Source organism: Marmota marmota, unplaced genomic scaffold (assembly GCF_001458135.2).
Source record: "Marmota marmota marmota unplaced genomic scaffold, marMar, whole genome shotgun sequence".
Lineage (NCBI taxonomy): Eukaryota > Metazoa > Chordata > Mammalia > Rodentia > Sciuridae > Marmota > Marmota marmota.
The window spans coordinates 6,027,487-6,055,346 of NW_026000205.1; the positions used below are offsets into that span (position 1 = coordinate 6,027,487).

General features: G+C 50.0%; 2 protein-coding genes across 3 annotated transcripts; both read left to right on the plus strand.

Annotated features, from left to right (window-relative positions):
- Positions 1 to 3,869: 3,869 nt before the first annotated feature.
- On the plus strand, positions 3,870 to 6,846 carry Ethe1 (ETHE1 persulfide dioxygenase; the record flags this gene model as incomplete). Its single annotated transcript, XM_015496760.2, has 4 exons — positions 3,870 to 4,074; positions 5,854 to 5,943; positions 6,353 to 6,469; positions 6,641 to 6,846. Coding segments are annotated over 4 exons (465 nt in total), but the record flags the coding sequence as incomplete, so codon positions are not given.
- Positions 6,847 to 7,860: 1,014 nt separating this feature from the next.
- On the plus strand, positions 7,861 to 27,811 carry Phldb3 (pleckstrin homology like domain family B member 3). 2 transcript variants are annotated; one of them, XM_015496761.2, is made up of 16 exons: positions 7,863 to 8,026; positions 8,843 to 9,209; positions 10,077 to 10,259; positions 10,459 to 10,593; positions 13,629 to 13,757; positions 13,917 to 14,078; positions 14,953 to 15,063; positions 15,199 to 15,282; positions 15,986 to 16,099; positions 21,560 to 21,659; positions 21,805 to 21,895; positions 21,981 to 22,071; positions 22,357 to 22,413; positions 25,140 to 25,359; positions 25,999 to 26,084; positions 27,442 to 27,811. In XM_015496761.2, exons 2-16 carry the CDS (start codon positions 8,976 to 8,978, stop codon positions 27,574 to 27,576), a joined length of 1,932 nt encoding a protein of 643 aa, XP_015352247.1. In that variant the 5' UTR covers positions 7,863 to 8,026; positions 8,843 to 8,975; the 3' UTR covers positions 27,577 to 27,811. The 2 variants fall into 2 exon arrangements, with proteins under 2 accessions (XP_048646725.1, XP_015352247.1); XM_048790768.1 differs by lacking the exons at positions 14,953 to 15,063; positions 15,199 to 15,282; positions 15,986 to 16,099 and having other exon boundaries at positions 7,861 to 8,026.
- The last annotated feature ends 49 nt before the right edge of the window (positions 27,812 to 27,860 follow it).

Genomic DNA, 27,860 nt, shown 5'->3' on the forward strand with positions numbered 1-27,860 from the left:
CTCTCTGCCCCTCCACCTCTGTCTTTGCTGTGGTGCTGGGAATGGAACCGGGCCTCACCCCTGATGGGCAAGTGCTCTGCCCCTCTGCTACCCACCCCCTCTCCTCATCAGCTCTTGCTTTTTCTCTGGAAACCTCCAGCAGTCTGGGACTGCTTTTCACCCCCGTCCCTGTGCCCTCTTCAAGAGGCAAATATTTTACACCTTGGTTCAGAACTGAGCCGCAGCTTCGCAAAGCAATGTTTGTTCTCTGTGCCACGGGCTCCGGGCGATCTCCCGCTTCTCCCCCGCTCTCCACGCCAGCCCTCCTGCTCCCTTCCACTCCACTGGATCGGACCCTCTCTGTGTCTCGCCCACTTCTGGTAGACGTGGCCTGTGGACCATGTTGTCCTGTGGCGTCAGTTTGCTCCTTCGAGTGTGTGCATACACCCCAACTTATCTATCCATTCTTGTCGATGGGCTCGCAGTTGGTTCTCAGTTTTGGGCATTGTAAATAGTCCTGCTGCAAACAAGACACATAGGAACAACCGTGTGCCAAGAGGTGAGCCCAGGGACGTGTAGGTTTTTCATGTTTCCCACCCTGATGTACCAGTTTCCATTTTTCCACATCGATCTTTTTCACCGCAGCCTTTCTGGTGTGGTGTGGTGATATCCTGTGGTGGTTTCACTTTTATTTCCCTGATGACAGATGAAGTGGAGCACCTTTTCATGTGTTCCTACCATTTGGATGTCCAATTTTGCAATTTCTTTTTCAATTCTTTACTATGTTTTTCTATTAGATAGTATACCTTATTGATTTGAAGGTTATCTTTATATATTATAGATCCAATAACTTTGTTGAATATTTGTTTGTAGATAGCTTCTCCCCCTCCTACTGTCTTCATGGTGCATTTAAACAAAAAGACATTTTAATTTTATTGTAGTTCAACATATCCATTCGGGCTCTGTAATGAATGCAGCTTTTTTTTTTTTGCTGGGGAGGAGGGGGCTGCAGTAACCAAGGGTTGAACTCAAGGGCACTTGACCACTGAGCCATATCCCCAACCCTATTTTGTATTTTATTTACAGACAGGGTCTCACTGAGTTGCTTAGTGCCTTTTGCTGAGGCCGGCTTTGATCCTTCTGCCTCAGCCTCCTGAGCCACTGGCATTACAGGCATGTGTCACTGTGCCCAGCTCATAGTGAATATTTTATGTGCTAAAGACCCCTTTGCCTGCTCCAAGATGACAAACTCATTTGATGTTTTTCTCTAAAGTCTGTTGTTTGATCTTTCAGATTTAGATCTGTAGTCCATTGACCGTTTATTTCTGTGTGTGGTGTGAGGTAGGGGTCGATATCAACTTTGCTTCCTAAAGAGACATGGATTGGCCCAGAACTGTATTAAAAAGACCCTTTTCCCACCACTGTGCTGAAGTGAACCTGTGACTGGTTTAAGAGAACACGCGATTGATACAGTCGCTCTCTGGCTGGTCCCCTCCCGTAGCCTCATTCTCACGTTGCTGGCTCTGACTGAGCTGTCACCTCCAGCACCCTTCCCAGCTCTCCACTCCTGCTGACCCCACTGCAGCCTCCTGTTGTGTCTCCAGATCAAACACAAAGCGACCACATGTCTTCACTAAGCGGGAGTCTGACTTTCTCCTACAATAGGAGATCTGCAAGAAGGCAGTTCAGCAGCACTAGGTCGCTGGGATTCTCAGGGTTGTGCCTTTTGTTGCAAGGTAGCTGCTGCAGCTGCAGCCATCACACCTTGAATTTAGAGCCAGAGGCAGGAGGGAAAAAAAAGCAATGCCTGTTCCTCCCTAGACATCTCAGGAGTCTTACTGAGATCTCATTGATCAGACAGTAGTCAGGGGCTACCCAAGCTGCCAGAGAGACTAGGAAAGTGTTGGCCAGGGACATTGACACCCAGAACCCAACTGGAGTAAGGAGAGGTGGAGTGAGTTGGTGGGGGGCCACAGAGTCCGCCTGTGGGGTCCTTGGATGTCAGCAGATGACTGACCTGGATGAGGCTGAGATTTGGGAGGTGGAGCTCTACTGAGAGGGAGGAGGGATGGGGGTGTGGGGACTAATTTTATAAGTGGGGACTAATTGAATCATGATGTTAGGTCATTAGAGTGATATTTGTTCTATGACCCTGACTTCCCTGGAGCTGAGTGTGGAGACGGAGGCCACAGGACTCCCGACGTGGGCATTTTGTATGTATGTGTCGGGGGTTCTTAATGGCAGAGTCCCAGAAGTGGCTTGAGATGTCATAAAGGGTACATATTTGAGATGTTAATAAATACTGCTCATTTCCCTCCAAAATGACTACACTGATTTGTACCCACACCCCAGGAACTAAAAAGGCTCGTCCCAGACACCTTAAGCAATTCTGATAGTTGTCACTCTGGTCAGTGAAAATAAGTGTTTTTAAAATTTTAATCCTTTCCTTTCTCCATTTCTTCCTTTTGAGGAGGTTGAGTGTCTTTTTTGGTGATCTTTTACTATTTATTTCATCTTCCATGAACTGCCTGTTCTTTTCCTTTCTAAGTTCTTTGCTGCTGTTGTTCATTTGTTTGGTTTTTTTGGTATTGAGGGTTGAACCCAGGTGTGCTTTATCACAGAGCCACATCCTCAGCCCTTTTTAAAATTTTTTATTTTGAGACAGGAGCTCTCTAAGTTTCTCAGGACCTTGCTAAGTTGCTGAGGCTGCCTTTGAAATTGTGATCCTCCTGCCTCAGCCTCCTGAGCCACTGAGGTCAAAGGTGTGTGCCACCAAACCCAGTTCTTTTAGAAATTCTTATTGATGCTTGGGAGCTATTCATATATTGTGGCTTTTTTCACCTTAAAGTACTTTGTTGTATACATTGCCAATATTGACTCTGAGGGGTTTTTTTTAATGTCCTTTAACTCTGATTTTTGGGGGGCAGGGGGAGGGGGGCGGGTACTGGGGATTGAACTCAGGAGCACTCAACCACTGAGCCACATCCCCAGCCCTATTTTGTATTTTATTTAGAGACAGGGTCTCACTGAGTTGCTTAGCGCCTCGCTTTCGAGTGGCTGGCTTTGAACTCAAAATTCTCTGTCTCAGCCTTTTGAGCCACTGGGATTACAGGCATGTGCCACCATGTCCCGCTTGATTTTTTATTTTAAATCATCATGTTGCCTGGACATGGTGGCACATGCTTCTAATCTGAGCAACTTGGGAGGCTGAGGAAGGAGGGCTGTAAATTCAAGGTCAACCTGGGAAACTTAGCAAGACCTTATCTCAAGGGGAAAAAAAAAATTTCAAAGGGGTAGGGATGTAGCTTAGTCATGGAGTGTTCCTGGGCCCAATCCCCAGTACTAAAAAAGAAAAAAAAAGTTGAACTGTGTGGTCACATCTATCCTTGTTTTACTGTGGCCTCTAAAATTTCAGTCATGCTTAAAAGAACCTTTCCCATATCAGGATTTTATCTGTGTAAAATTGCATATTCACAGTTTAATACAGAGCCCAAAGAATAAAATACATATTTCGAGTTAATGAATAAATTTTTGCAAATATCACACTGTACAAGTTGCTTTGTAACCTGTTTCTTTGCTTTTACTGGACACCAAATGTCTTTTTTTTGTGTCGTTAAGTATATGTGAAACATCATTAAGTTTTGTTTTAGCAGCAGCACTTTTAATGGCTGTTTAGTATTTCATTTTTATAGTAGTGTGCTAATCTTTTTCCTACTGTCTTGTCAGCTGTTTATATATTGAAAATATTGACCACTATGGTGAATACATTCAAAATGTGCTTTCCTTTTAAGTTTTTGTTTTTCTGTGCTTTGTGGTGTTATTTTCATTCAGAAACTTTAAACGGATTTTAAGCATTTTAGACTTACAATCTCTTCCTTCGTCTAATATGACTCTGGTGGGGCTCCAGGTGGGGCTTCTGGGGCCAGCTTGTTGGTGACTGTCTCTGTACACCCTGTCCCTGCCAGGCCTTGGAGACCCGGGCCAGCCCTGGCCACACCCCAGGCTGTGTCACCTTTGTCCTGAACGACCTCAGCATGGCCTTCACTGGAGATGCCCTGCTGATCCGTGGATGTGGGCGGACAGACTTCCAGCAAGGTGACCCGCTCCTTATCCAGCCCAAGATTCAAATATGGTTATATATTTGCCAGGGTTTTATGCATTAGCTACAGGAATGAATGAATGGACCTTAGATTTTTAGGGGGCCAGTTTTACATTCAGAATTTAGTTGCCAGAGTATCCACTTAGGGCATTAGCTATTGGAGGACCATTAATTCCAGGGGTGCATTAGTTATCTATTGCTGTGAAACAAATTACTGCAAAATGTAACAATGATTAGACAGGCATAGTAGCACATTTCTATAATCTTAGCCACTCTGAAGGCTGAGACAGGAGGATTGCAAGTTCAAGGTCTGCCTTGGCAATTTAGCATGACCCTGTCTCAAAATAAAAAATTTTAAAAAATTTTAATAAAAGCTGGAGATATAATAGAGTGGAAAAGTACCCCTGGGTTCAATCCCCAGTATAAAATAATAATAAAAATAATAATAATAGTAGTAGTAGTAGTAGTAGTAACATTCACTGTCCCACAAAGTTTCTGAGAGTCAAGAGTCCAGGAGCAGTTTAGGGTGTGGGCTGTACTCATCAGAAGGCTGGATGGGTCTGGGGACCCACTTCTGGGGTGGCTTCCTCCCATGGCTGCCAGTTCCTGTGCTTGTTGGCAGAGGCCTCCCTTCCTCACCTGGTGGACTGCTCCAGAGGGCTGCATGAGTGTCCTTATGACATGGCAGCCAGATCCTCCCAGAAAAAAAAATGACCAGAGAGAAAGAGAAGCCCTAATTTTTTCTTTGATCTTGCCTCAGAAGTTATACTCTGTCATTTTTGCAATAGTCTATTTATTAGGAGCAAAATATGTAATCCAGACCCTTAGATCAAGGGGAGGGAAATGAAGTGTCACGTTTCAATAAGAAGATTCAAGAATTTACGAAGGTGTTCGAAAACCACATCAAGGGCCTTAGCTGCTGGTGGGTGTGGTGGGGTGGAGTTGTGCTCAGGAGATCAGCTGCTCAGAGGCCACTAGGAGGTTGTTTGGTCCCTGGTTCAGCTGTGAGAAGGTTCTGCAGCTTCGGGGTGTAGCTGCAGAGGATGGTTTGATTCGGGGGTTTCCCTGTGGGAAGACAGTTTAGTTTTGGATCTCAGGATCTGGCTGCCCGTTGAGCATGTGCACGAATGTGGCTTGACACTAGATTGGAGGAGTAGTCTGTCTTGTGGGCAGAGGCAAGACCACGTGAGAGAAATGGCGGCAGCTGTCACACACTGGCAACGAGAAGCCAGGTCCCGGCCCCCTCTCCCTCTCTATGTCTTCATTTCAGTCTGTGGTCATCTCTCTCGGACTCCTAATTTGCTTCTTATCCATTCCCAACACAACATAAAAATGGGAGAATTTAGGTTGAAATGGAAGGCAAAAGAATGTTCCAGAGAGGTTTGCCTCTGTCTCAGTCGAGGCTCAGCTTCCTGTTGGAACCACTGTTCCATATGCTGCATGGCCTCATGTCTTTGGTTTATTACCTTCTAGTCCAACTTCTTTGCCCAGAATCCTTCCTCAGTGTCCCCAGATTAAGGACACATTTCCTGGGGGGCTTCAGAATCTCTCTTCCCACCCTTACAATCCCACATTATAAAGGCAAATTTCTCACCATTCATTTTTCTTCATGTATGTCCTTCCCTCTGCCTCTACCTAGACAAAGGGGTTTGGGCAGGAGATGAGGGTGATGGCTTAGCTACTCTGATTATCCTCCCACCCTTTTCCTGAGGGAAGGTATTTTATGGCTTCTCCTGTCCTGCTCACCCACTGACCTCTGACCTTTCCTTCCCCAGGCTGTGCTAAGACCTTGTACCACTCAGTCCACAAAAAGATCTTCACACTTCCAGGCAACTGTCTGGTCTACCCTGCTCATGATTACCATGGTGAGGGCTCGCTGGAGGGGGTGGGGGCTTACCTAACTTTTGAGGGGATAGCCAGCTTCTGTATTCTTTGTATGGCACAGAGACTACACACATTCCATAAATTCCTCTGGCCAAAAAAGACTAAGTGCTTGGGTGTGCCGTGTGTGGATATAGAAACTAGACAACTTCTAGAATTCTGCAGGGCGTGGGTTTTCCTGGGACTTCCTTGTGGAGTGCAGAGGACTGTTGGGAAACTACATTTCCCATAATGCGCATCGGGAGGGAAAGCAATCTCAGAATATTTTGGGAAGAGCCCATTAGTGCCTGGCTAGAGAGGCACCCAAAGACCTCCTGGGAATTGTAGTTCCTAGTGGCCCAAAGTGCTGGACCAGTTGACTTCCCTCTCCCTACCCCCCACCTTGGTCACTAGGACACACAATGTCCACCGTGGAGGAGGAGCGGACTCTGAACCCTCGGCTCACTCTCAGTTGTGAGGAGTTTGTTAAGGTCATGGACAATCTGAACTTGCCTAAACCACAGCAGATAGGTGAGCACCCTGGGTCCTGGTGGGAGGAGGATTGGGGTGTGGACTCCTGGGTCTGAGGGAGGAGGGCTAGGGCCAGAACTCTAGTTCCCTAAGAAGGGCTCAGTGTACCTGGGTCCTTGGAGGGACATGGGCTTCTGCCTCGCCCCTTGGTTTCATCCAGTTTCTTTTCAGACATTGCTGTTCCAGCCAACATGCGCTGCGGGGTCCAGACGCCACCTTCCTAACCTGTTTCTGTCAGGTGCTTATGTCCGTCAAGAATGCACTCAGTGGAGCGAGGGGAGAGGGGTCACCACTAGACCTCTGTCCCCTCCCACCCTACCCCCATCAGCCCCTCGAACTTCTTAAATAAAAAGTATTTTTTTTCCTTTCGTCATGAATCTGACGTCTACCTCTTTTCTGGGGGGAACCAGCTGGGTTTTGAGTGGATGTGCTTGGAGTTGGTTCTAGTCCCTTGGAAAGGCTGCGGGAGCTGGGCACCATGCAGGTCCCGGGAGATTTCTAACTCACAAGATTAGAAGCCAACATATCTGGCAGGTGCTCTCATGGCCTTGGATCAGAACACGGTTGGGTCCTGAGTCCTAGAGTTAGGTACTTTCCCTCTACAGCCCTCAATTGCCTGATCTGTAAAATGGAAATAATAATAATAATAATAGGGTGTCATGGAGATCTGATAAGTCCATAAATATGAGTGCTTGGCACACTGCCTGAATGGCCAACTCCCTAGGAGTGCTATTATTGTTGCTATCATTTGGAATGATCTCTTAGGTGCTTCCTGACTTGGAGTGACAATTTACATAATGGTTAAGAACATGGATGTTGAAAGAATGAAGCTGATGTGTAGACCTTGGACGCATTTCTCTCCCCCCAGCCTCAGTTTCCCCTCAGTATATAATGGAAATAGTAATCCCTCCTTCGAGCTGGGCTGCTTTGAGGGTGAAACCAAATTAGCGTGTGTAAAGTGTTTAGCACAGCTCTTGACATCTAATAACCTGGTTTCATGTACCAATTATTTTCTGTTTTTGCCCAGAGAGGAAAAGGTCTGGCTGAGACCTTTAACCTCTGTCCTCCGCCCCATAGCAAAGTGTGTGTGGGGCGGGGGCACACTTCCCTGTATTTCTGGGCGGGTATCTGACTCAAAGTACCCCTCTCCCCTTGTCCAGCTCCCTAAACCGGTTGGGGCCCTTCTAAAGGGCTCATTAGAGGGGAGAGTCTCCATCTTCATTCCTATCTCCCTTTGAGAACTCTTAGAATGTGGGCAGTAGGGAGGCTGGTATACAAAGGTGGCCAGGCAGCCCTTCAGGGGACAGGAATGGGAGCGCTGGAGGCGGAGTGGGAGGTCGCGATGCTGGGTTCTCCGAGGGTGGGGCCCGGAAGGCCTGATGCCGCGGGCGGGGCGAGCTGGTCGCTCCCTCCTCTCTCCAGAGCTGTTGGACCTGTTGTCCCCCCCTCCACTTCCGGGCTGCTGGGGAGGGGGACGGGCGGCCTCTCCTCCTCTTCACAGCCACCTGTCTCTGTGGCAGAAGCTGCAGTGCCGGGAGCGCGGAGCGGAGCGAGCTGGTGAGGGGCCGGGGCTGCGGGAAGGAGGGGACTCAGCTCGTGGGGCCCGCGCGGGAGGCGGGAGCCGGAGTTCGGGAGCCTAGTTCCTGGGAGAAAAGGAGGGCTTGGGCTCCAGCCTCGTCCCGAGGGGAAGACCGGGAGCCCGGTCTCTGAATCCCTGGGTGACGCGACATGGGTGCTGGTCCCTTACACAGTGGGATCAGGACTGCCGGACTCGGGGAGGAAGGGGCGTTGAGTACGAAGGGAGGAGAAGGGGTCGCGTTAAAGTGGCCCAAGAGATTGTCGGGGGCCACTGGGCAAGTCCAAGGCCCGACACCTGGGTGGCACGGAGGCTCTGGNGAGACAGGTGGCTGTGAAGAGGAGGAGAGGCCGCCCGTCCCCCTCCCCAGCAGCCCGGAAGTGGAGGGGGGGACAACAGGTCCAACAGCTCTGGAGAGAGGAGGGAGCGACCAGCTCGCCCCGCCCGCGGCATCAGGCCTTCCGGGCCCCACCCTCGGAGAACCCAGCATCGCGACCTCCCACTCCGCCTCCAGCGCTCCCATTCCTGTCCCCTGAAGGGCTGCCTGGCCACCTTTGTATACCAGCCTCCCTACTGCCCACATTCTAAGAGTTCTCAAAGGGAGATAGGAATGAAGATGGAGACTCTCCCCTCTAATGAGCCCTTTAGAAGGGCCCCAACCGGTTTAGGGAGCTGGACAAGGGGAGAGGGGTACTTTGAGTCAGATACCCGCCCAGAAATACAGGGAAGTGTGCCCCCGCCCCTGGAAGCTCAGACCACGCCCTCGGAGTGCTCAGGCCCATCCTTTGAACTCCTAGGCCCAGCCTCCCCGAGCACTCCGCGAGGCCAGGCCGTCGGGTGCGGCGCCGAAGACCCTAGGCCACGCCCCACGCTTCCAGGCCACGCCCCGGAGCCAGGACCACGCCCACCCCGCAGGAGTCCGAAGCGGCCATGGGGACTCCCAGTAGCCCGGAGGAGAGGTCTGGGTCCCCGCCGGTCCCCGAGTGCGACGCAGAGGTTCAGCCCCAAGGGGCCTCCCAGCCCCATGATCACCCCGATGAGCCCCGCGAACAGGAGGCGCCCGGGGTCCCGGCGGAGCTTCCTAGCGGCCAAGGAGTTGAGCAGCAGACTGAGGAAGAGGAAGAAGTGGGAGAAGGCAGCAGCACCGAGAGCAGCCGGGAGGAGGTGAGGGCCCTTAGGGCGGCAGCCACTGGGAGATCCAAACAGGTGACCGGACACAGGCCGGTGGAGAGAAACCCGAGGGACAGAGACCTGGAGACAGGGAAAAACACAGAGATGGGGAAAGACGACAGAGAAACAGACAGCACCAGACAGATCCACGAGCAGACCCAATAGAGACTGACCCAAACGGGTGACCAGACACAGATACAGGCACTGGGAGAGAGACCCAGAGATAGGGAGAGACAAACCTGGACTTGGACCTAGAAAGCCCCAGACCTACTGAGAGACAGAAACCAGAGAGAGACACAGAGACCCTTGAGACAAAGACCCCAAGAAGAGACTGAGAGATGAAGGAGGGAGGCGAAGAGAGAGAAAGAGTCCCAGAGATTCAGAGCTATGGTTAGAGACCCAGAGGGCAACCCGGAAACTAAGGGTGAAATTACTCAGAAAAAGAGAAATACGGGCGCAGAAACCTGGAGAGAGGGAGAGACTCCGAGGGAGAAAGAGACCTCATGATTCAGAGACAGAAGACAACTGAGAGACAGGGGGAGAGACTTAGACGTGGGGAGAAAAATGGGACATGGGGCGCAAAGAGAATGGGACCTAGATTTAAAAACCAACCAACCAACAACAACAACAAAAATCACCTTCCATGAATCGGCTTTGTACCCCCTTCCTGAACTGTGAGCCCCTACGATACCGAGGTCGCCAGGTCTGCCCCTTCCCCCACCCGCCTTACAGATCAAATGGGCATGGTGGTGGAGTTAGGCTGACCGTGACCCCCAGAGAGGGATGAGGGCTTGGGACCAGACCTATAGTGACTGTAGGAGGCTAGACCTTTTCCATTTGACCCGCCCTCTCCAACTTCAGCCCGAGGGCGCGCCTCGGGCACAGACGCCGGCCACGCCCTCCACCTGCACCCCTTATGGGGAAGGGGTGAGAGCAGCCCGGAGGAGGCTCCAAGCCCAGAAGCTGGAGACAGTGACACGTGTTGCCCTGTTGGAGCAGAGACTGAAGGAGCTTCAGCGTCAAAAGAAGGAGCTGAGGATCCAGGTGAGGCTTGGACCCCCTTGGAAAGACTGGCCTCAACTCATCTGCAAGGCCAGCTCCCAGCCCTCCTCGCCCAGGGGTCGGATTCTAGGCCCCCAGCTTCATCCTTCCTCCAAACCGGGTGCTCAGAATCCGGGAGTTCAGGCTCCTGGGCCCCTCATAGGCATCAGAACCCTCAGCCCTGGACTTATGGACCTTGCAGATGGAGGTGGAGGTGGCCCTGATACGGGGTGAGCTGGCTGGAGAGCGAGTGGCCCTGCGGCGGGAGGAGGAGCAGCTCCGAGAGCTGCTAGGGCAGCAGGTGGTCGAGGAGCCGGGCAGCCAGGAGCGGGAACAGGTTTGTTCACCTACTGTTTCTTTTCCAGTGGTTTCCTTCCTTGCGTGTGTATATGGAGGGAGATATTCGTGGTGTTTTTTCTGGTGACTTGTCCCCCCACCCCACCGTGGTCCCTGTTTCACTTGGGATCCAGAGACGCTGAGAACAGATTTTCCCTCCTCCCTCCCTGACTGTGATTCTAGACTTGACTCATTGGGCCTTCTTCCTTGACTCCCTCTGCTTTTGCTTTTTAAATATCATATTAGGAAAAATCTCAAATCCACAAAAATCAAATAGGCAGACAGCCTCCCTCCATGCCCTGTGCTCCCCAACTTCCACAATCATAAATCTTCCTTTCTTCTTTCATGTCCTGCAATTTGCTTCCTGCTCCCTAGTTTTAAAAGCACATCCCCAACATCATAAACTAGTACATACTTTAGCATGTACCATTTGCAAATAAGATCTCCTTTTTAAAAACATCACCATGACATCTTATTATCTCACCTTAGGAATTTTTATTTTTTTTAAAGAGAAAGTGAGAGAGAGAGAGAGAATTTTTTTTAATGTTTTATTTTTTAGTTTTCGGCCGACACAACATCTTTCTTTGTATGTGGTGCTGAGGATCGAACCTGGGCCGCACGCATGCCCGGCGAGTGCGCTACCGCTTGAGCACATCCCCAGCCCCAATTTTTATTTTATTTTTTATGGTGCTAGGGATGGAACCCTGGGTCCACTCATGCTAGGCAATTGCTCTGCCACTGAGCTACTCCCCAGCCCTTACCTTAATAATCAATAAGTTTTATTATTGTCTTATTTCTAGTCCATTTTCATTTTTCCCTAGATTGTCTCAAAATCACCAGTTAACAGGGGCCTTGTTTGAATCAGACTGAGTGCCAAGCTTGGTTGTGATGTCTCATGTGACTTCAGCACCACTGGTTCTCACCAACGGTGTCTGCTCCTTGCTGTCTGTTGAAGAAACCAAGTATCCTATCCCTCAGATCAGGGAACATTTAGACCTGGGGAGACACAGGGGGCTGGAGGGGCATTTGGGACAGAGGGGCAGCATGGCACTAGTGCACAGAAATTAAAAGTGTATGATGTGGCTGATTGCATGCCTGTGGTGACCCTCAGTGGCCCTCTGTTGCCGTGAGCAAGTGGTTGCTTAGCTATAGAGGCTCAATCAGATTTAGATGTGCTTTGTGCTTTCTGAGCGAGAATCAGGGACATCATTTCTGGGTGTCCGACCTCTATGAGGTCACTCTGATCTCTTTTAATAATCTTTTACCTAAGGATTTTTACCATTCATCAGTAATCATTGCTTGGATTCGGTATAATTATAGCCTGGAAAATGTGACTTTGTAATTTTATCAGTCTTTCTCTTGGCAAGTAGCTTGTATGTTGGCATTTGGGGGAGCTGGGTCCAGGGCTCTCATTTAGAATCAAACACCTCATATTTCTCCAACCCTGATTTCTCGCCTGAGGTCTATTTATGTGCCTGCCTTCTTAGGATAAGGGTTTTTAGGTATTCCTTCCTTCTTCAACCCAAGAGGCCAGGCTCCCAGCCCTCTTCCCTCAGACTGAAGGGGTCCAAGCCTCCAGCCCTCCTCCCTCAGGCCCAGGGGTCCAGCCCAGGCTCCTCCCTCAGGCCCAGAGGTTCTGGCCCAGCCCTCCTCCTTCAGATCCAGGGGTCCAGGCCCAGCCCTCCTCCCTGAGACCTAGGAATCCAGGCCCAGGCCTCCTACATCAGGACCCGGGGTCCAGGCCCAGCCCTCTTCCCTCAGACCCAGGGGTCCTCAGCCCTCCTCTGAGGAGAAGCCAGGAGTCTGCTTCTTTTTCTTAATCATTTCTAAAGCTGTCCTTGGCAACTCTTCTCCACTTCGATTGTCCCTTTGCCTCTTGGTCACCAGGTCCTACATGCCTCCCTTTCTGTTACCCCCAAGCTCACCAGTCACCGTGTTCTGCTTCCCAGTGTGTCTCTGGTCCATCTCTTTCCCATCCCCCCTGCCCAGGCCCAGCTCACTCACTGCTTTGAGGACTCCTGCAGGAGCTGGTCTCCGCCCTAGTATTCCTTCTCCCCAGGGGATTCCAACGCCCTGCCCTGCTCCATCCCTTCACTCCTTCCATGGCTCCCCATTGACCAAACCGTGGGCAGCCCTCTGGCTGCTGTGTCCCACAGGCCCCTCCTCCCTTCCCACTTCTCCCTGGCTGAGGTTTGCCCCGCAAAGTTCATGCACTTTTAATTCCTGTGCACTAGTGCCATGCTGCCCCTCTGTCCCAAATGCCCCTCCAGCCCCCTGTGTCTCCCCAGGTCTAAATGCTCCCTGATCTGAGGCTTTAAATTCCCCATCCCAGGGGCTGGGCAATGGCTCAGTTGGTAGAGTGCTTGGCTCACGTGCACAAGGCCCTGGGGTCGATCCCCAGCACCCAAAAAAAAAAAAAAATCCCCATATCTGGGAACCTTTGCCTACCCCAGGCTCCTGCATCTCTGCTTTCATTGCTCTGACCTCAGCTGTAAATGGCTGTGTGTCCTCCTGGAGGGCAGGGCCTGGGCTAGGGACCCAGCATTACCCAGTATGGCGATGTTTCCTGTTCACTCCTTCACTTGTTTCTTTCTTTTCCCCTTCCCTCCTTCCTATTTCACTCTCTTTTTTGCCACACTGAGAATGGAACTCAGTTCCTTGTGACTACTAGGAAAGCATCTACCATGGAGCTACAGCCCAGCCCTTTTCTCTTTCTTTCTTCTTTTTTTTTTTTTTTTCTGTTTTTGAATTAGGATTTCACTAAGTTGCTGAGGCTGGTCTCGAACTAATGATCCTCCTGCCTCAGCCTCCTGAGTAACATGTGCCACTGCACCTGGCTTCTCCTTCATTTATTTCCCAAACAACTGTTGACTTGGAGCCTCCTCTGGGGGGTGCAGCACAGGAGTGAACCAGACAGTCAGAGTCCTGCCCCCGCGGAGCTGACACCAGGCAGGGTCTGAGGTCTGGCTGGTCTTGCCCCTGCTGGCCTGCTTCCCTCTCTGAGCTCATCTGAAGCTGAGTCTGGTCGCTTTTCAGGAACAGAGGCAACTAAGGCAGGAGCGGGACCGCGTGGAGGGTCTCCGCCACAGACTTCAGGAGGCCCAAGGACAGCTGGACTCCCAGCCAGAGGACCAGCGGGAGCGACTTCTGCAGGGGGTACAGGAGGTGAGGGCCCTCTGGACCCTCTCTAGGACCTGATGTCCAGGCCCCACGGGTCCAGACTCCAGCCTCCTCCCTCAGCCCCTCAGCCGTCTTTCCTCATTGACCAACAATCCAGGCTGCAGCCACAACTTTCCTCCAGGCTTTTTATGTCCCCACTCACAGATGAGGGAACAGCTGGATGTGGCCCAGCGCGCTTATGAGGACCTGGAGTTCCAGCAACTGGAGCGGGAGAGCCGGCAGGAGGAGGAGGAGCGGGACCGCCCTGGGCTCCAGCTGCCGGACCCCAAGGTCCAGGAACTTCAGGCCAGTGTGGCCCAGCACAGGGTGAGTGTCAGTGACTAACCCTGCCCCTGAGGCCATTCCTCTTGTCTCCCCCACTGCGCGTGCGTCGCTGAGCTGACTGAACTGTTGGTGTGTCACACCCAGTGCTGAGCGTCCCAGGGTCTTCACTTGTTGAATCCTCACACAGGCCGACAGACAAGTCCTGTTCTACTTTTTCCATATCTTAAATGAAGAAGCAGAAGGTCAAAGTTCTTACATTATCTCTCAAAGTCACTTAGTTCTAAAAGGTAGAGCTGGGATTGGAACCTTCGCAGTCTTGGCCACCACGCTCTGTGCCTCTCGGTCCCTGGTCCAAACAGATGTGGTCACTAGTCCGACCTGCAAGCTTCACGTTCAGGGTCTGACAGGTTCTGTGGGTACTTCACACAGTTTCCCACTTTCTGGACTAGAAAGTTCTGAGGGGGGGTCTCCTCCTCCCACCTCTGCTTCTGGATCTTCTTGTCCCTCTCTCTTCCCTTCCTCGGTGAGGACTGTCCTTCTTTCTGTCTCCTGTTTCTATCTTGTCTTCTTCCTCTGCATTTTCTCTACATTTCTGTCTTTGAGGTCTGTCCTGGTTGCCATTCTTTGGACCTATTCTGGTTTGTCCCCTCTGTCTGTCCCTTTGTCTCTGTTCTGCGTGACTCTCTGGGGTTGCTATCTCCCTAGGCCTCTGCCTATATCTCAGTTCCTCCCTCCCCTCCCACCCACCCCGGATCTCTCCTAGAACCCCAAATGGGAAAAGAACCTCGCAGGCTCCTCCCTGGACATTCAGATCTCACCTTCTCTAGACTCACAGGGAGGACATGATTCTCTGGGAGGGTGGGCTGGGGCTCCTGGAGCAGCTGAGTAACCAGGGTGGCGGGGGGTGGCCCTGCAGCGCCGGATCCAGGTCTTGGAGGAGCAGCTCAAGTCTCTGGGGGAGCAGATGGTGGCTGAGAGCCGGGGGCTCAGCCAGGAGAAGGAGGAGACCCGTCGGGCCCTGGCCCAGGTGAGTTTCCCTGGAGACCTGTCCCAGGTACTCACTTCCCTCAGGTGTCCCACCATCTCCCTGGATCATGCCTCCTGGCTATGGGGATGGCCCATTTTGGCTTCACCATGTGGTAAGCCGTGATGCCCTCCCTAGGAACAGAACCGATTCCTCGAGCTTAACCGCCTTCAGGAGACACCTGGTGGGGACTTCTCTGAGCCCAACCAAGCTCTCACAAAGGTATGGCGATTTTACATGCCTGTCAGGCTCCCCACCTCAGACCTAGGAATCCAGGCCTCAGCCCTTCTCCCTCAGACCTGGGGATCCAGGTCCAGCCCTCCTCCCTCAGACCCGGGGATCCAGGCCCAGCCCTCCTCCCTCAGACCCGGGGATCCAGGCCCAGTCCTCCTCCCTCAGACCCGGGGATTCAGGCCCAGTCCTCCTCCTTCAGACATGGGGATCCAGGCCTCATTCCTCCTCCCTCAGACATGGGGGTCCAGGCCCAGCCCTCCTCCCTCAGACCCAAGGATCCAGGCCCAGCCCTCCTCCCTCAGACCCAAGGATCCAGGCCCAGTCCTCCTCCCTCAGACCCAGGGATTGAGGCCCAGTCCTCCTCCCTCAGACATGAGGATCCAGGCCTCAGCCCTCCTCCCTCAGACCCAGGGATCCAGGCCCAGTCCTCCTCCCTCAGACATGGGGGTCCAGGCCCCACCCTTCCTCTATTGGGGTCCAGAATTCCCCACTCAGGAGCTCAGGCCCCAGCCCTTCCTCCTCAGGGATCGGCAGTGCAGGGGGCCCACAGCCCTTGCTCTTATTGGGAGACTAGACACTAAGGACCACATTCTAGCTCCTCTTGTGACTGAGCCTTTGTTTTTCCATCTGAGAACTGGGGGTGCCTCTGTGTTCTCTTCATCTCCCCTTAATCTTTGCATCCTCTCCCCAGCTGCTGTTCACCCAGAAGACAGACCGGCAGCTGCTAGTGCTTCAGGACCCCACCAGCCACTCTGCTGCCACCTCTACCTCTTCCTGCCTCTTCTCTGTCCACAGCTCCCTGCAGGTGCCTCCCCTGCTTCCTTTGCCCATGCGCCTGTTTGGTCAGTCGGGAGGGAGGGCCTAAAAGCAGAGCCCAAGTCCAGAACTTCCACTGGGCTCTGTGTGGGGGCGAGGGAGATAGGGAAGCTTGACCAAGGGGTATTTGATGGCTCCAGTTTTATTTATTTATTTCCTTCTTTCTGCCTAACACCCCACGTCTTCCCTGAAGAAATAAGAGCATGTGCAACCCAGAAGTAAATTTTAAAAGTGACCAAACAGGGTGTATGGGTAAGAAGGTCTCTGTGTCCCTGAAGGCCCCTAGGCCCTCTCTCCAGAAGTAGGGCAGCTGCTTGGTTCTTGATCCTTCCAGAACTCTGTAAAAAGGGGGCCCCTTGAGCTGTGGGTGTAGCTCAGTGGCACAGCATTTGCTTTTCTGCATGAGGGCCCCAGTTTGATCCCAAGCACCACAACATAAACAACCCCCAAAACTGGGAGCCCCATTTTCTTAATGGCTTAAACATTTATTGAATGGGTTGGTACTATTATTTATTTTTTTTAAAGAAGTGGAGCAGAAAATATCCAAGTGCTATGAATGAAGTAAGGTAAATATTACACGAAAAAAAGTCTTATTTCTGTAAGCACTTAGAAATTGGTAGCTCTCATTATATCATGTAAACTTCTTTTACCCCAAAATGTGTGTACTAGCTAATTGTTTTGGGGTTTTTTTTCGTTGTTGTTATTATTGTTGTTGTTGTTGTTTTAAGTTATATATGACAGCAGAATCCAGCTTGATATAATTATCCACACATGGAATATCTTTCTCTAGTTAGGATCCCATTCTTACGGATGTTCTTGATGGTAGGATTCACTGTGTTGTTTTCGTATGGGTACATGGAAAATGATGTCAGATCCATTCCACTGTCTTTCCTTTGTTGTTTTTAATTTTTTATTATCGTTCTCCATTATGGAAACTGTTCTCTGTTGATACATTTAGAGCTGCCTCATCGTTGTTTTTTTAACAACTTTATTTATTTATTTATTTATTTGTGGTGCTGAGGATCGAACCCAGGGCTTTGCACATGCTAAGTGGGCACTCTACTGCTGAGCCATAACCCCAACCCCAGCCTCATCATTTTTAATGGCTGTAATAATAATATAAACAGTAACAATAGTAGTAATAACAGCTACTTATCAAGTCCTTGGAGAGTGCCTGACATACTTAGAAATGCTTCATATAGATTCACGCACTTAATTTTTTAGGGGGACAGATACTGGGAATTGAACTCTGGGGTACTCAACTACTGAGCCACATCTCCAGACCTATTTTGTATTTTACTTAGAGACAGGGTCCTATGGAGTTGCTTAGCTCCTTGCAGTTGCTGAGGCTGGCTTTAAACTCACAATCCTCCTGCCTCAGCCTCCCAAGCTACTGGGATTACAGGTGTGCGCCACCGCGCCTGGCTTACCCACTCAATTTTTGCAACAATTCTACAGGCAGATTATCTCCATTTTATTGGTGAAGAAACTGAGGCAGAGAGGTTAAGTTACTTAGCTAGGTGCCATGTGCCAAAGCTAGGATTTGAACCCAAGCATTCTGTTTGCAGAGCCTGTGTTCTTTTTTATTGTATTTTAGGTGGTGATGGGGATGGAACCCAGTGTCTCTTGCATGCTAGACAAGTATTCTGCCACAGAACCCCAGTCCCAGCCATGACAATGTTCTGGCTTCCGTGTGGCACACAATTCTATTGTGGGGCATTGAGCTGCCCTCCCTCTATAGGCAGTGATGGAAGGTTTTGCAGTTTAAGCAGTGTTGTGAAGAATACCTGTGTGTGTGTGCACGTGTATGCATTTATGCAAAAAATAACATTTATGCAAACAATGTTAATTACTATTATATCACCAAATACTATTATATTCAATATAAGCATATATTATTGTATTATCATATTATTATACATAATTTATATTTCATATTCATGAATTAATATTTAAAATTACTTTAAAAATGTTTATTACTTAATACTTATTAATGATCATTAATAACAATATTCCATTTTTAGCATTTAAGATAGGCCAGTGTCTGTTCAAAGCCATTCTGTCCCTTTTTGCCACGTGGGATTATTATTATGTGGAGCTGAGAAACAACTCCTGGCAATTTCACGTGGTTCAGCCTAATATAGAGAATTTCATATCTTTCTCAGAAGAACCCCCAAGAGCAGGACCTATTATTATTTGGGTGACGGTTAATAGATTTAACTTTCTAGCTGGTTCTTGTGGAAATCTGAGTAGCTAGAGTGTCAGCTATGTTGCTAGACAGTGTGGCCAGAGCAGAGCAGGTGCTCAGTGAGAGCTGCTGTTTCTCTACTTATTAGTATTATTATAATTATTTTCATCCTTGATCTATTCACCCTCATCTGTTTATATTTTTTATTTTTTGTAACTGCATCAGCCTCTCACTAATGTTCCCATTTTAATTCTTTTTTTCCCAATAATTTATTCTTTTTCTGTGTGCTGGCATTTGAATCCAGGGCCTTGCATGTCCTAGGCAAGTGCTCTACCACTTGAGCTACATCCACAGCTCTTTTTATTTTTGTTATTATTACTATTATTGTGTGTGTGTGTATGTGTGTGTGTGTGTGTGTGTGTGTGTTTTGCTGGGGATTGAATCCAGGGCCTTGTGCATGCGAGCAAGCACTCTACCAACTGAGCTATATCCCCATCCTTCTTGTTATTTTTTGAAGCAGGATCTTGCTAAGTACTAAAGCTGGCCTCAAACTTGCGATCCTCCTGCCTTAGCCTCCTGAGTTGCTGGGATCGTAGGTGTGCACCACCACACCAAGCCCAATACTAATTCATTCTTCACACAACAGCCAGAGTGATCCTCATCCTTCCTGCTTTAATCCCTCCGTCCCCAAGGCCGTCAGTGGCTTCCCAGGCTTCCTCACCATGAGCTGCAAGTGCTGATATGACGCCCGCATGTCTCACCACTCCTCCCTATTCACTGTGCTCAGCATTGATCCACCAACATTCTATACTTTTTTATGCCTCAGGGCCTTTGTACTTACTGATCCTTCCACTTGAAGCACCATCCCCCCCAGTTTTCCTTGAACAACTCATCCTTTGGGGCTGGGAGTTGGTGTTCAGAAGCCTGTACCTGGTTTTCTAATTAGAAAATGATCCTTTTTGATAGTACTCTGTTCTCTTTTCACACAGCAATTTCTGATGATGAGTTCATTTGTAGGATGGCTCACTCAGTTCCTTAGAATAGAAGCACCATGCAGACAAAACTGGGGTCTGCATTGCCCAGTCCCATTTGCCAATTATCCAAGAGCTCCCAGCCAGGAAGTGCTGGGAATATGGCTGAAGGAAAGCCCAGGGACTCGGGTCTCAGTTTCCTCTCTGTGAAGTAGAGCGAACATTTCCCAACTCAGGGTTTTTTGTTTTGTTTTGTTGAGATAGGAGTCTCCCTACCTTGCTAGGGCTGGCCTTGAACTCACAGACTCATATGATCCCCCCACCTCAGCCTCCCAAGTAGCTCAGACTACAGGTGCCACCACCACACGTGGCCTCACAGGGCTTTTAGGAGCTTAAGTGGGCCTGCAGAGTGCCAGGTACAGTCGTCCCTTGGGACTGTAAAGGATTGTCTCCAGGACCCCCAAGGAGACCTATATCTCAGGAGACTCTAGTCCTTATATAAAATGTTGGAGTACTTGCAGTTAACCTGGACACATCCTCCTGTATTCCATAAAACACTGGAGATAACTTAGACACTTACACATGATGGAAATGGAAATGGTTATTGTACTGCGTTAAGTGAATAAGGACAAGAAACAAAGTTTGAACATGTTGAGGACAGATACAGTTTTCCTTTCTCGCAAGTATTTTTGGCCTGCATCATATTGAATCCAAAGATGCAGAACCCACGGATAAAGAGGGAAAGCTGTATGCTGGAGACAGATAATGAGCTCTTGATAAATGCCAGCCATTAAAAAAAAAAACTTAATATTGAAACGAGACAAGTGTGGAAAATCACATCAAACAAATGCACAGCTGAATTATCATACAGGAACATTCTGGTAAGTGCCACTTGTGTTACGAGATAGTACCTCCCGGCCAACTTGTAATTCTTCTTTATGAAGTCCAGAACAGGTGGAACTATGTATCTGTGGTTTCGTAAGTCAGAAGAATGGTCCCTTGACAGATGTGTCACTGGCCAGGAAGAGGGACAAGGAAGCCTTTGGAGTGATGGGCCTGTTCTGTGTCTCCATGTGGGTGGCTGGTATGCAAGTGTAAATATATGTACATTGTACCCAGCTGCACGTGTGTAAGTCTGTGCACTTCTCACCTTATTATATATATGGATATATTATTTATGCATTTATATATATGTGTATGTATACACACACACATACACATACACATGTATGTGGATGTGTATTTATTTATTTATTGCTGTATTGAAAATTTATTTAAAACTGAGCTATATCCCTAGCCCTTTTTATTTTTCATTTTTAAAGAAAAATTTTAATGTATATGCTTTTTTAGTTGTAGATGGACACAAGACCTTTATTTTTTATTTATTTATTTTTATGTGGTGCTGAGGATGGAACCCAGGGCCTCACATGTGCTAGGCGAGTGCTCCACCACTGAGCCCCAGCCCCTTGTTTTTCATTTTGAGACAGAGTCTTGCAAAGGTGCCCAGGCTGGCCTGGACCTGTGATCCTCCTGCCTCGGCCTCCCTAGTTGGGGTTACAGATGTGCACCACCATGTGTAGCTCAACTTCAGAATGCTTTCATTAACCCCCAAAGAGCTGGGATATAGCTCAGTTGGTAGAGTGCTTGCCTGGCATGCACCAGGCCCTGGGTTCAATCCCCAGCACTGCCAAAAAATATAAAGAAACCCTGCACCCCAGAGCCACCACTCCTCAATTTGCCCATCTCTCCCAGCCCCTGGTGATCACTATTCTACTTCCTGCCTCTGTATTTATTTGCTCTATATTAATTTACTCTGGATACTTTATATAAATGGTGCCATAGACAGTGTGGGCCTTTGCAGTTGGCTGCTTTGACTCATGTTGACAGTAGGATTTTTGAGGGTGGCAGATGTAACTCAGTAGTAAAGTGCTTGCCTGGCTTGTGCGAGCCCTTGGGTTTCATCCTCAGCACTGTGGGGGGAAAAATACAGATTTTTGCTGGATGCAGTGGCGCATGCCCATAATCCCAGCAGGTTCAAAGCCAGCCTCAGCAACAGCGAGGCACTAAGCAACTCAGTGAGACCCTGTCTCTAAATAAAATTCAAAATAGGGCTGGGGATGTGGCTCAGTGGTTGAGTGCCCCTGAGTTCAATCTCCGGTGCCAAAAAACAAAAAAAAAAAAAAGATTTTTGATCTGTGCCCATTAGGTGGTAGTTTTACGTGGCAGTTCTCTAACTTTCTGCTGAGATGGAACACCTCTTCCTGAGTGCTTGGGCCTTGCATGTTTTCAGGGCTCCTTTGGTCTCCAGAGGACTGGAAGCCTGCCCCGGAGAAGAGGAGAGAGAGCGAGCCAGAGAGGATCCCCACGACCTCTGTCCCTCCATTGTACTGGTGAGGGCCTCTTCCATTCCCCACCTACTCTCCTGCCCCCATCTCCTCCCTTCCTGCTGCAGACTATGGAGATGGGGCAGGGAGGAGCAGAGGGACTTGGGCCTGGGAGTGTCCTGGTCTCCTCATCTGGTCCCCTCTCCCTCAGGACCCCTTGAGGCCTCGACTCTCACACCAGCAGTGGAGGCCTCTGGGAGACACCCGCTCTATCAGCTGCTAAACTGTGGCCCTGGGAACAGGTGAGACGTCAGGGAGAAGGGGTGGGGAGATGGGAGGAAGAGGCCCAGGCCTGGTAACCCGCCAATCTCTGTTCCCTGGTTCCAGCTGCAGGGCCACCCTCCACCCAGACATCGCTCACATGGAGAAGCTTCTGCATCAGGCGATCGCAGAGAGGGAGCGGCTGATCAAGGCCAGGGTGAGACTCATTCTTCTTTAGGAACAGGAAACCCTACTTCAAGTCCTCTTCCCTCAGACCCAGGGGTCCAGCCCAGCCTCCTCCCTCAGACCCGGGGGTCCAGGCCCAGCCTCCTCCCTCAGACCCCGGGGTCCAGGCCCAGTCTCCTCCCTCAGGGCCAGGGGTCCAAGCCCAGCCTCCTCCCTCAGACCCGGGGGTCCAGGCCCAGCCTCCTCCCTCAGACCCGGGGTCCAGTACATTTTCCTGGTTGGCATTCTCATTGATTCTTTCATTTCAAATCTACAGGAAGGAATGAAAAAGAGCAGAGAAAGTTCCTCAGGCCCAGCTCTTCCTGCCATCATGGTCAGTCCTGCCTCTCCCTACCCTCCCTGCTCAGGTCCTCCCCCTGGCTTTGGTCCTGTCTTGCATTTCACTCTGTGTCCCCTGCAATGTGACAGAAAAAGGGCCCTGGGCTTGATAAGGGAAGGGGAGTCAAAAGGACCCCATTTCTGTTCCCAGTTCAGCCATCTGTGTCAGCAGCCCGCCCATGGGTACCTTGCTCCATATTCTTATTTTAATTCTTGTTCTTATTCTTGGCTATACCTCATGAGATTATTAATTATTCTATAATATAGTCATATAATTCCATATGCATATTTCTCTAATTGTCTCAAATGTCTTTGGAGGTTTATTTGAATCCAGATGCAAACCAAGCATTTGGCTAAAATGTCTCTAACTGTTCTCCTCCTCTCTCTTTTTTTTAAATGCCATTTATTCATGAAAAAAAATTGAGCCATTTATCCTGTGGGTTTTTTCACATTCTGAATTTTGCTGACATCTACTTTATTAAACTTCTAATTATTTATTTACTTATTTTAGTGGTACTGGGTGCTTTACCACAGAGCTATATTCCCAGTGTTTTTATTATGATTATTATTATTATTTTGAAATAGGGTCTTGCTAAGTTGCCTAGGCTGTACTTGAACTTGTGATCCTCCTGCCTTGGTTTCCCAAGTTGCTGGGATTATGGGCATGTTCCATTGTGATGGAGTAAATATATATATATATATTTTTTATCTAGCCTGAACATATTTTTGTTATAAAGAATCATACAGTATTGAGAAAGTAAGGTCACCTTCCCCTCTCTGATCTTGCTTCTGCACAGGTGTTGTTTGTTTTTATTGTTGAGATGTCTTTTGAGTCTTTTTATACTTTTCCACTCGTATCTACTGATCAAAACTTTGTGAATTTATTTGTCCTATAATTGAGCACATCATTCCCAACCTGCTTTTTGTTTTCTCAACCATTTATCCCTCCATTAGTCATTCCACCCGAGATGTATCAGCTGCCTACTATGTGCTAGGCCCTGGGTGACAGCAGTGACCTATATAAAAATCCCTGCCTTCCAGGAAGTTGATGTGTATTGGGGATGATAAACAAAAAGCAGCATCCATAAGTCAAACAGATAACATGTCAGATGCCAGTCAGAGCCAGGTGGCCCCACGCAGCCGGCAGGGTGGTGGGGCTTCTGGGTTCTTAGGCACAAGCTGAACCTCATTAAAAATGGAGGGCTCTGACTTTGAAGCAGTTCGCCCTGCCTTGGAGCCACATCATTTATTAAACAGTCCCTGTTCTGTGTATTGTCCTTACATGTGTGCCCATGCTCTTTGGTGCAGGGGAGCAAGTGTCTCTTGGGATTGGTGCCCAGAAGGAAAGGTCTGGGCTGCAGCTAGCTCATCCTCCAAACAGTCCCAGGAAGGGGGACCTGGGAGACCTGGAGGCTCCCAGAAAGACAGGGACTCTGTGGAGGTGACACAGCCAGGGGGTGGGGGAGTTGAGAGCCCTAAGCCCATCTCTGCTAACCTGGATTGGGACGCAGCTCTGCCACGTCCCAGCTGGGTGGGTGGCCTTGGGGAGCCACTTCCTTTCTGGAAGCCTCATTTCCCCCATGTGTCAACTGGGGACGCTAATAGGTTGCTCTGGAGAGGAAACAAGATAATCACTGTGATCTCTTGGCACAGTGCCCAACACATGGTGGGAGCTTCCGTCCTGTATGGTGATCCTTAGAGTTACTGTGTGGGTTTGGTAAGATGATGCAGAGAAGATTCCAGGCCTTAATGGGTGTGTGTTTGTTTTGTATGGGGGATTGAACTCAGGGACGCTTAACCACTGAGCCACATCTCCAGCCTCTTTTATTTTTTACTTTGAGACAGAGTCTTACTAAGTTGCTTCCTGAGCCACTGGGATTACAGACATGCACCACCATGCTGGCTTTAGTGGGGGTTCCTTACACCTAGTCTTTCCTTCCTTTGCAGCAGGTCATCCCCCCACCTTGTACCCTCTCCCTTGTCTCTAACCAGTGCATCTCCTCTCTGCTCTTCAGGCCTTCTTCCTCTGTCCTGACTTGAGTTTTCTAAGCTCCCTATGGTCCAAGTGCAGTTGGTGCATCAACGGTATCAGTGTCCCTGGGAGTTTGTGGGATATGCAGAACCTCACCTCCACCCAGACCCCTATTCTGGAATGGCCCAGAGTCTGCATTTAAAAAAAAAAAAAAACCCCACTGGGGTTCTGCTTTCATGGAGAAGCTCTGTGTCACCTAGAAGCTGTGTGTGCCATCCAGAGGATTATTTCGTGTCTCTATGCCACAGTTTGTTCATCTGTAAAATAAGGCTCTTAGGAGCCCCATCACAACCACAGAGGTAGAGTCGGTGTTGGAACACGCACCTGTGATCCCAGCTACTCTGTAATCCCAGCTACTCGGGAGGCTGAGACAGGAGCATAGCAAGTTGGAGGCCAGCCTGGGTACTTTAGTGACACCCTATCGCAAAAAAACTTAAAAAGGACTGAGGATATAGCTTAGCGGTAGAGCGCCCAGGGTTCAACTGGGTCCAGGGGTGGGGCGTACTTGATGCCCACAAACCCTAGGCATAATAATACAATAAATGTAGCCGTTGGGGTCATTTTCATGATTGTGGTTGTTAAATCACTGTCCAAAGGCTGTAGCAGGCCTGGCTTCCTCCCGGGCTCCAGGCTGCAGCACCTCAGCCACTCCTGAGTCCCATGGTGGGCCTTTTCTCGGCACTCCGCAGGCTCCACCTGCGCCCCCACCCCGCCCTCCAGGCCCCCGCGTCCTGGATCTCCGGCAGCACCTGGAACGGTGGGGCCACAACCCAGAAAGCTGTCCTCATGTGCGCGTGTCCTGTGGCTGCTGCCGAGGACCCCTGGTGAAGATGGGTGGCCGCATCAAGACCTGGAGGAAGCGCTGGTTCTGCTTCGACCGCCAGGCACGTCGCCTGGCCTACTATGCAGGTGAGCCCGGCCTGGAGCTCTGGGGCCCAGGACTTTGGAAGCCCACTCCAGATGCCTCCCCCACCCCAGGCATCTGGGAGTCGCCTCTGCCCCCTCCATCAGGGCTCCGAAGTGCAGGCCCCCACTTGCCCCCTCCCTGAAAGTAGAAGACTAGGGGCCCTTGGTTCCTTCCTCTGATATACCCAGTAATCACCTCTTTTATCCAGAGCCCAGGAGTCCAGATCCCCAGCCCCTTTCCCCTTAAGTGACCTAGAATCCACACACACAGGCCTCCTCAGTAACACAGTTGACAGTTTAGTATAATTTTGGGTTCCAGACCCCATTTTCCTAACTGCCCAAGAGTCTGAACCTGCAATATCAGCGCCCTCCCCTACCCCAGCTCCAGGAATGGGACTCTTTGTCTTTAGGTGGTCCCCAGCTTTCCTTGAGTTCCTTCCCTTCTCAAGGACCTAGGATGCCTGCAGTATTGTCCAGTCTCGGAGACTCCCAATCTCTCATCTAGCATCAACACCCACTCACTCCCCAGCGATGGTACTTCCTGGACCTTCAGACTCTCACCTGTCTCAGACTTGCCCCAGTGACCCGGGCCTGACACATGCCTCTCACTAGCTCTATTTCTCCCTCTCCTTCCTCCACCAGACAAGGAAGAGACCAAGCTCAAAGGTGTCATCTACTTCCAGGCCATTGAGGAAGTCTACTATGACCACTTACGCTGTGCCTTCAAGGTGAAATCCCATTCAGTGCCACCCTGCCCTCTCAGTCAGAGCCTTACCCTGTCTCTAGCTCATTCTGGGCAAAGCCACCCACAGCTGCTACTGTCAGGATACCAGGGTCCAGCATAAGAGACCAGCAGTTCATGGCACTGCTTATAATACTGCATGGTGGCAAATGCCTATAATACTAGCAATTTGTGAGTCTGAGAAAGGAGGACTGTCAAGTTCTAGGCCAGCCTCAGCCATTTAGTAAGGCCCTCAGCAATTTAGCAAGACCCTGTCTCAAAAAAATTTTTTTAGGCCGGGTGCAGTGGTGCACCCCTGTAATACCAGCAGCTGGAGAGGCTGAGGCAGGAGGATCGGGAGTTCAAAGCTAGCTTTAGCAAAATCAAGGCACTAAGCAACTCAGTGAGACCCTGCTCTAAATAAAATACAAAATGGGGCTGGGGTAATGTGGCCCAGTGGTCAAGTGCCCCTGAGTTCAATCACTGGTACCCCACCAAAATTTTTTTTTAAAGGGCTGGGATTGTAGCTCAGTGGTAAAATGCCCTAGATTCAATCCCCAGTACAGGAAAACAAACAAACAAACAAAAAAAAAAAAAACCACCTCAGACTCTGGCTCTCAGCCACTGTTAATTTTCTTGGACAAAAGTTAAAAGTTTTCAAGCAAAAATCCGGGTTCCATGGTGCATGCCAGTAATCCCAGCTCCTCAGGAGGATGAGGCAGGAGAATTCCAAGTTCCAGGCCACCTTGGCAACTTAGTGAGACTTTGTCTCGAAGTAAAAAAAAAGGTCTAAGGATGTATCTCAATGACATTGTGAGCATACATACATACACACACACACACACACACACACACACACCCACTTGGAAACTCATGCCAAGCTGGGAATAAATGAAGGAAGAGGGCAGAGTAGGACTGAGGCCCACTGAGAGCATGGACATCATACAGCCATTACTTGGCTTCTGCCCATAGTTACCAGATGGGAATGAGCCCGATGGTGTCAGACTTATTTTCTTTTATAAAAATAAATGTTGGAAACTGATGCAGTGTTTAGAATCCTCTGTGGAGAGGAGCCAACCCTGGCTTTCCTTAAGTTAGAACCCCAGCTGTATGACATTTCAGAAAAGTGAGGTCCCTTCTCCAGCCTAGTTTTCTCATCTGCAAATTGGGCAGGCTTCAACCCATGCCCTCAGGGTTTAAAACAGAATGGATGCAGGGGATTTACCCAGCTTGGGTTTGGGAGTAGTTTCTTCATAAATGGGCACTAACTTCCCACAAACCAACCAGGAGGACCGAGATTTGGAGGGGGGCTGGGCGGTGGCCGGAGTCAGCGTCCTAACCACCCTGTACCCTGCCTGTTCCAGAGCCCCAGCCCTCGCCTGACGTTCTGTGTCAAAACCTACGAACGCCTTTTCTACATGGTGGCCCCGAGCCCCGAAGCCATGCGCATCTGGATGGACGTCATCGTCACCGCCGCGGATGAGAACCACGCCCCCTGAGCGGCCCCGCCCATTCCGGAAACAGGGGCCCGCCCCTTCTGAACTCTCCCGGGAACCCTGCGGTGGCTGCGGCTCAGCTGGCCTGAGTCGCGGCTCTCCGTGCAGCTGGGGTGGCCCCGCGACGACGGGATCGCCAGTCCCGGGGCCCTGCCTGGGGCAGGAGGACGATTTCAGGGTGGGAAGAAACTATTTATTGGTGCTCCTGTGAAACCGAATTAAACACGGCGGAAAAACAGGGTCGCTGCTGTGGTGTCCAGCCCGGCGACCGGGGCCAGCCCCTAGGC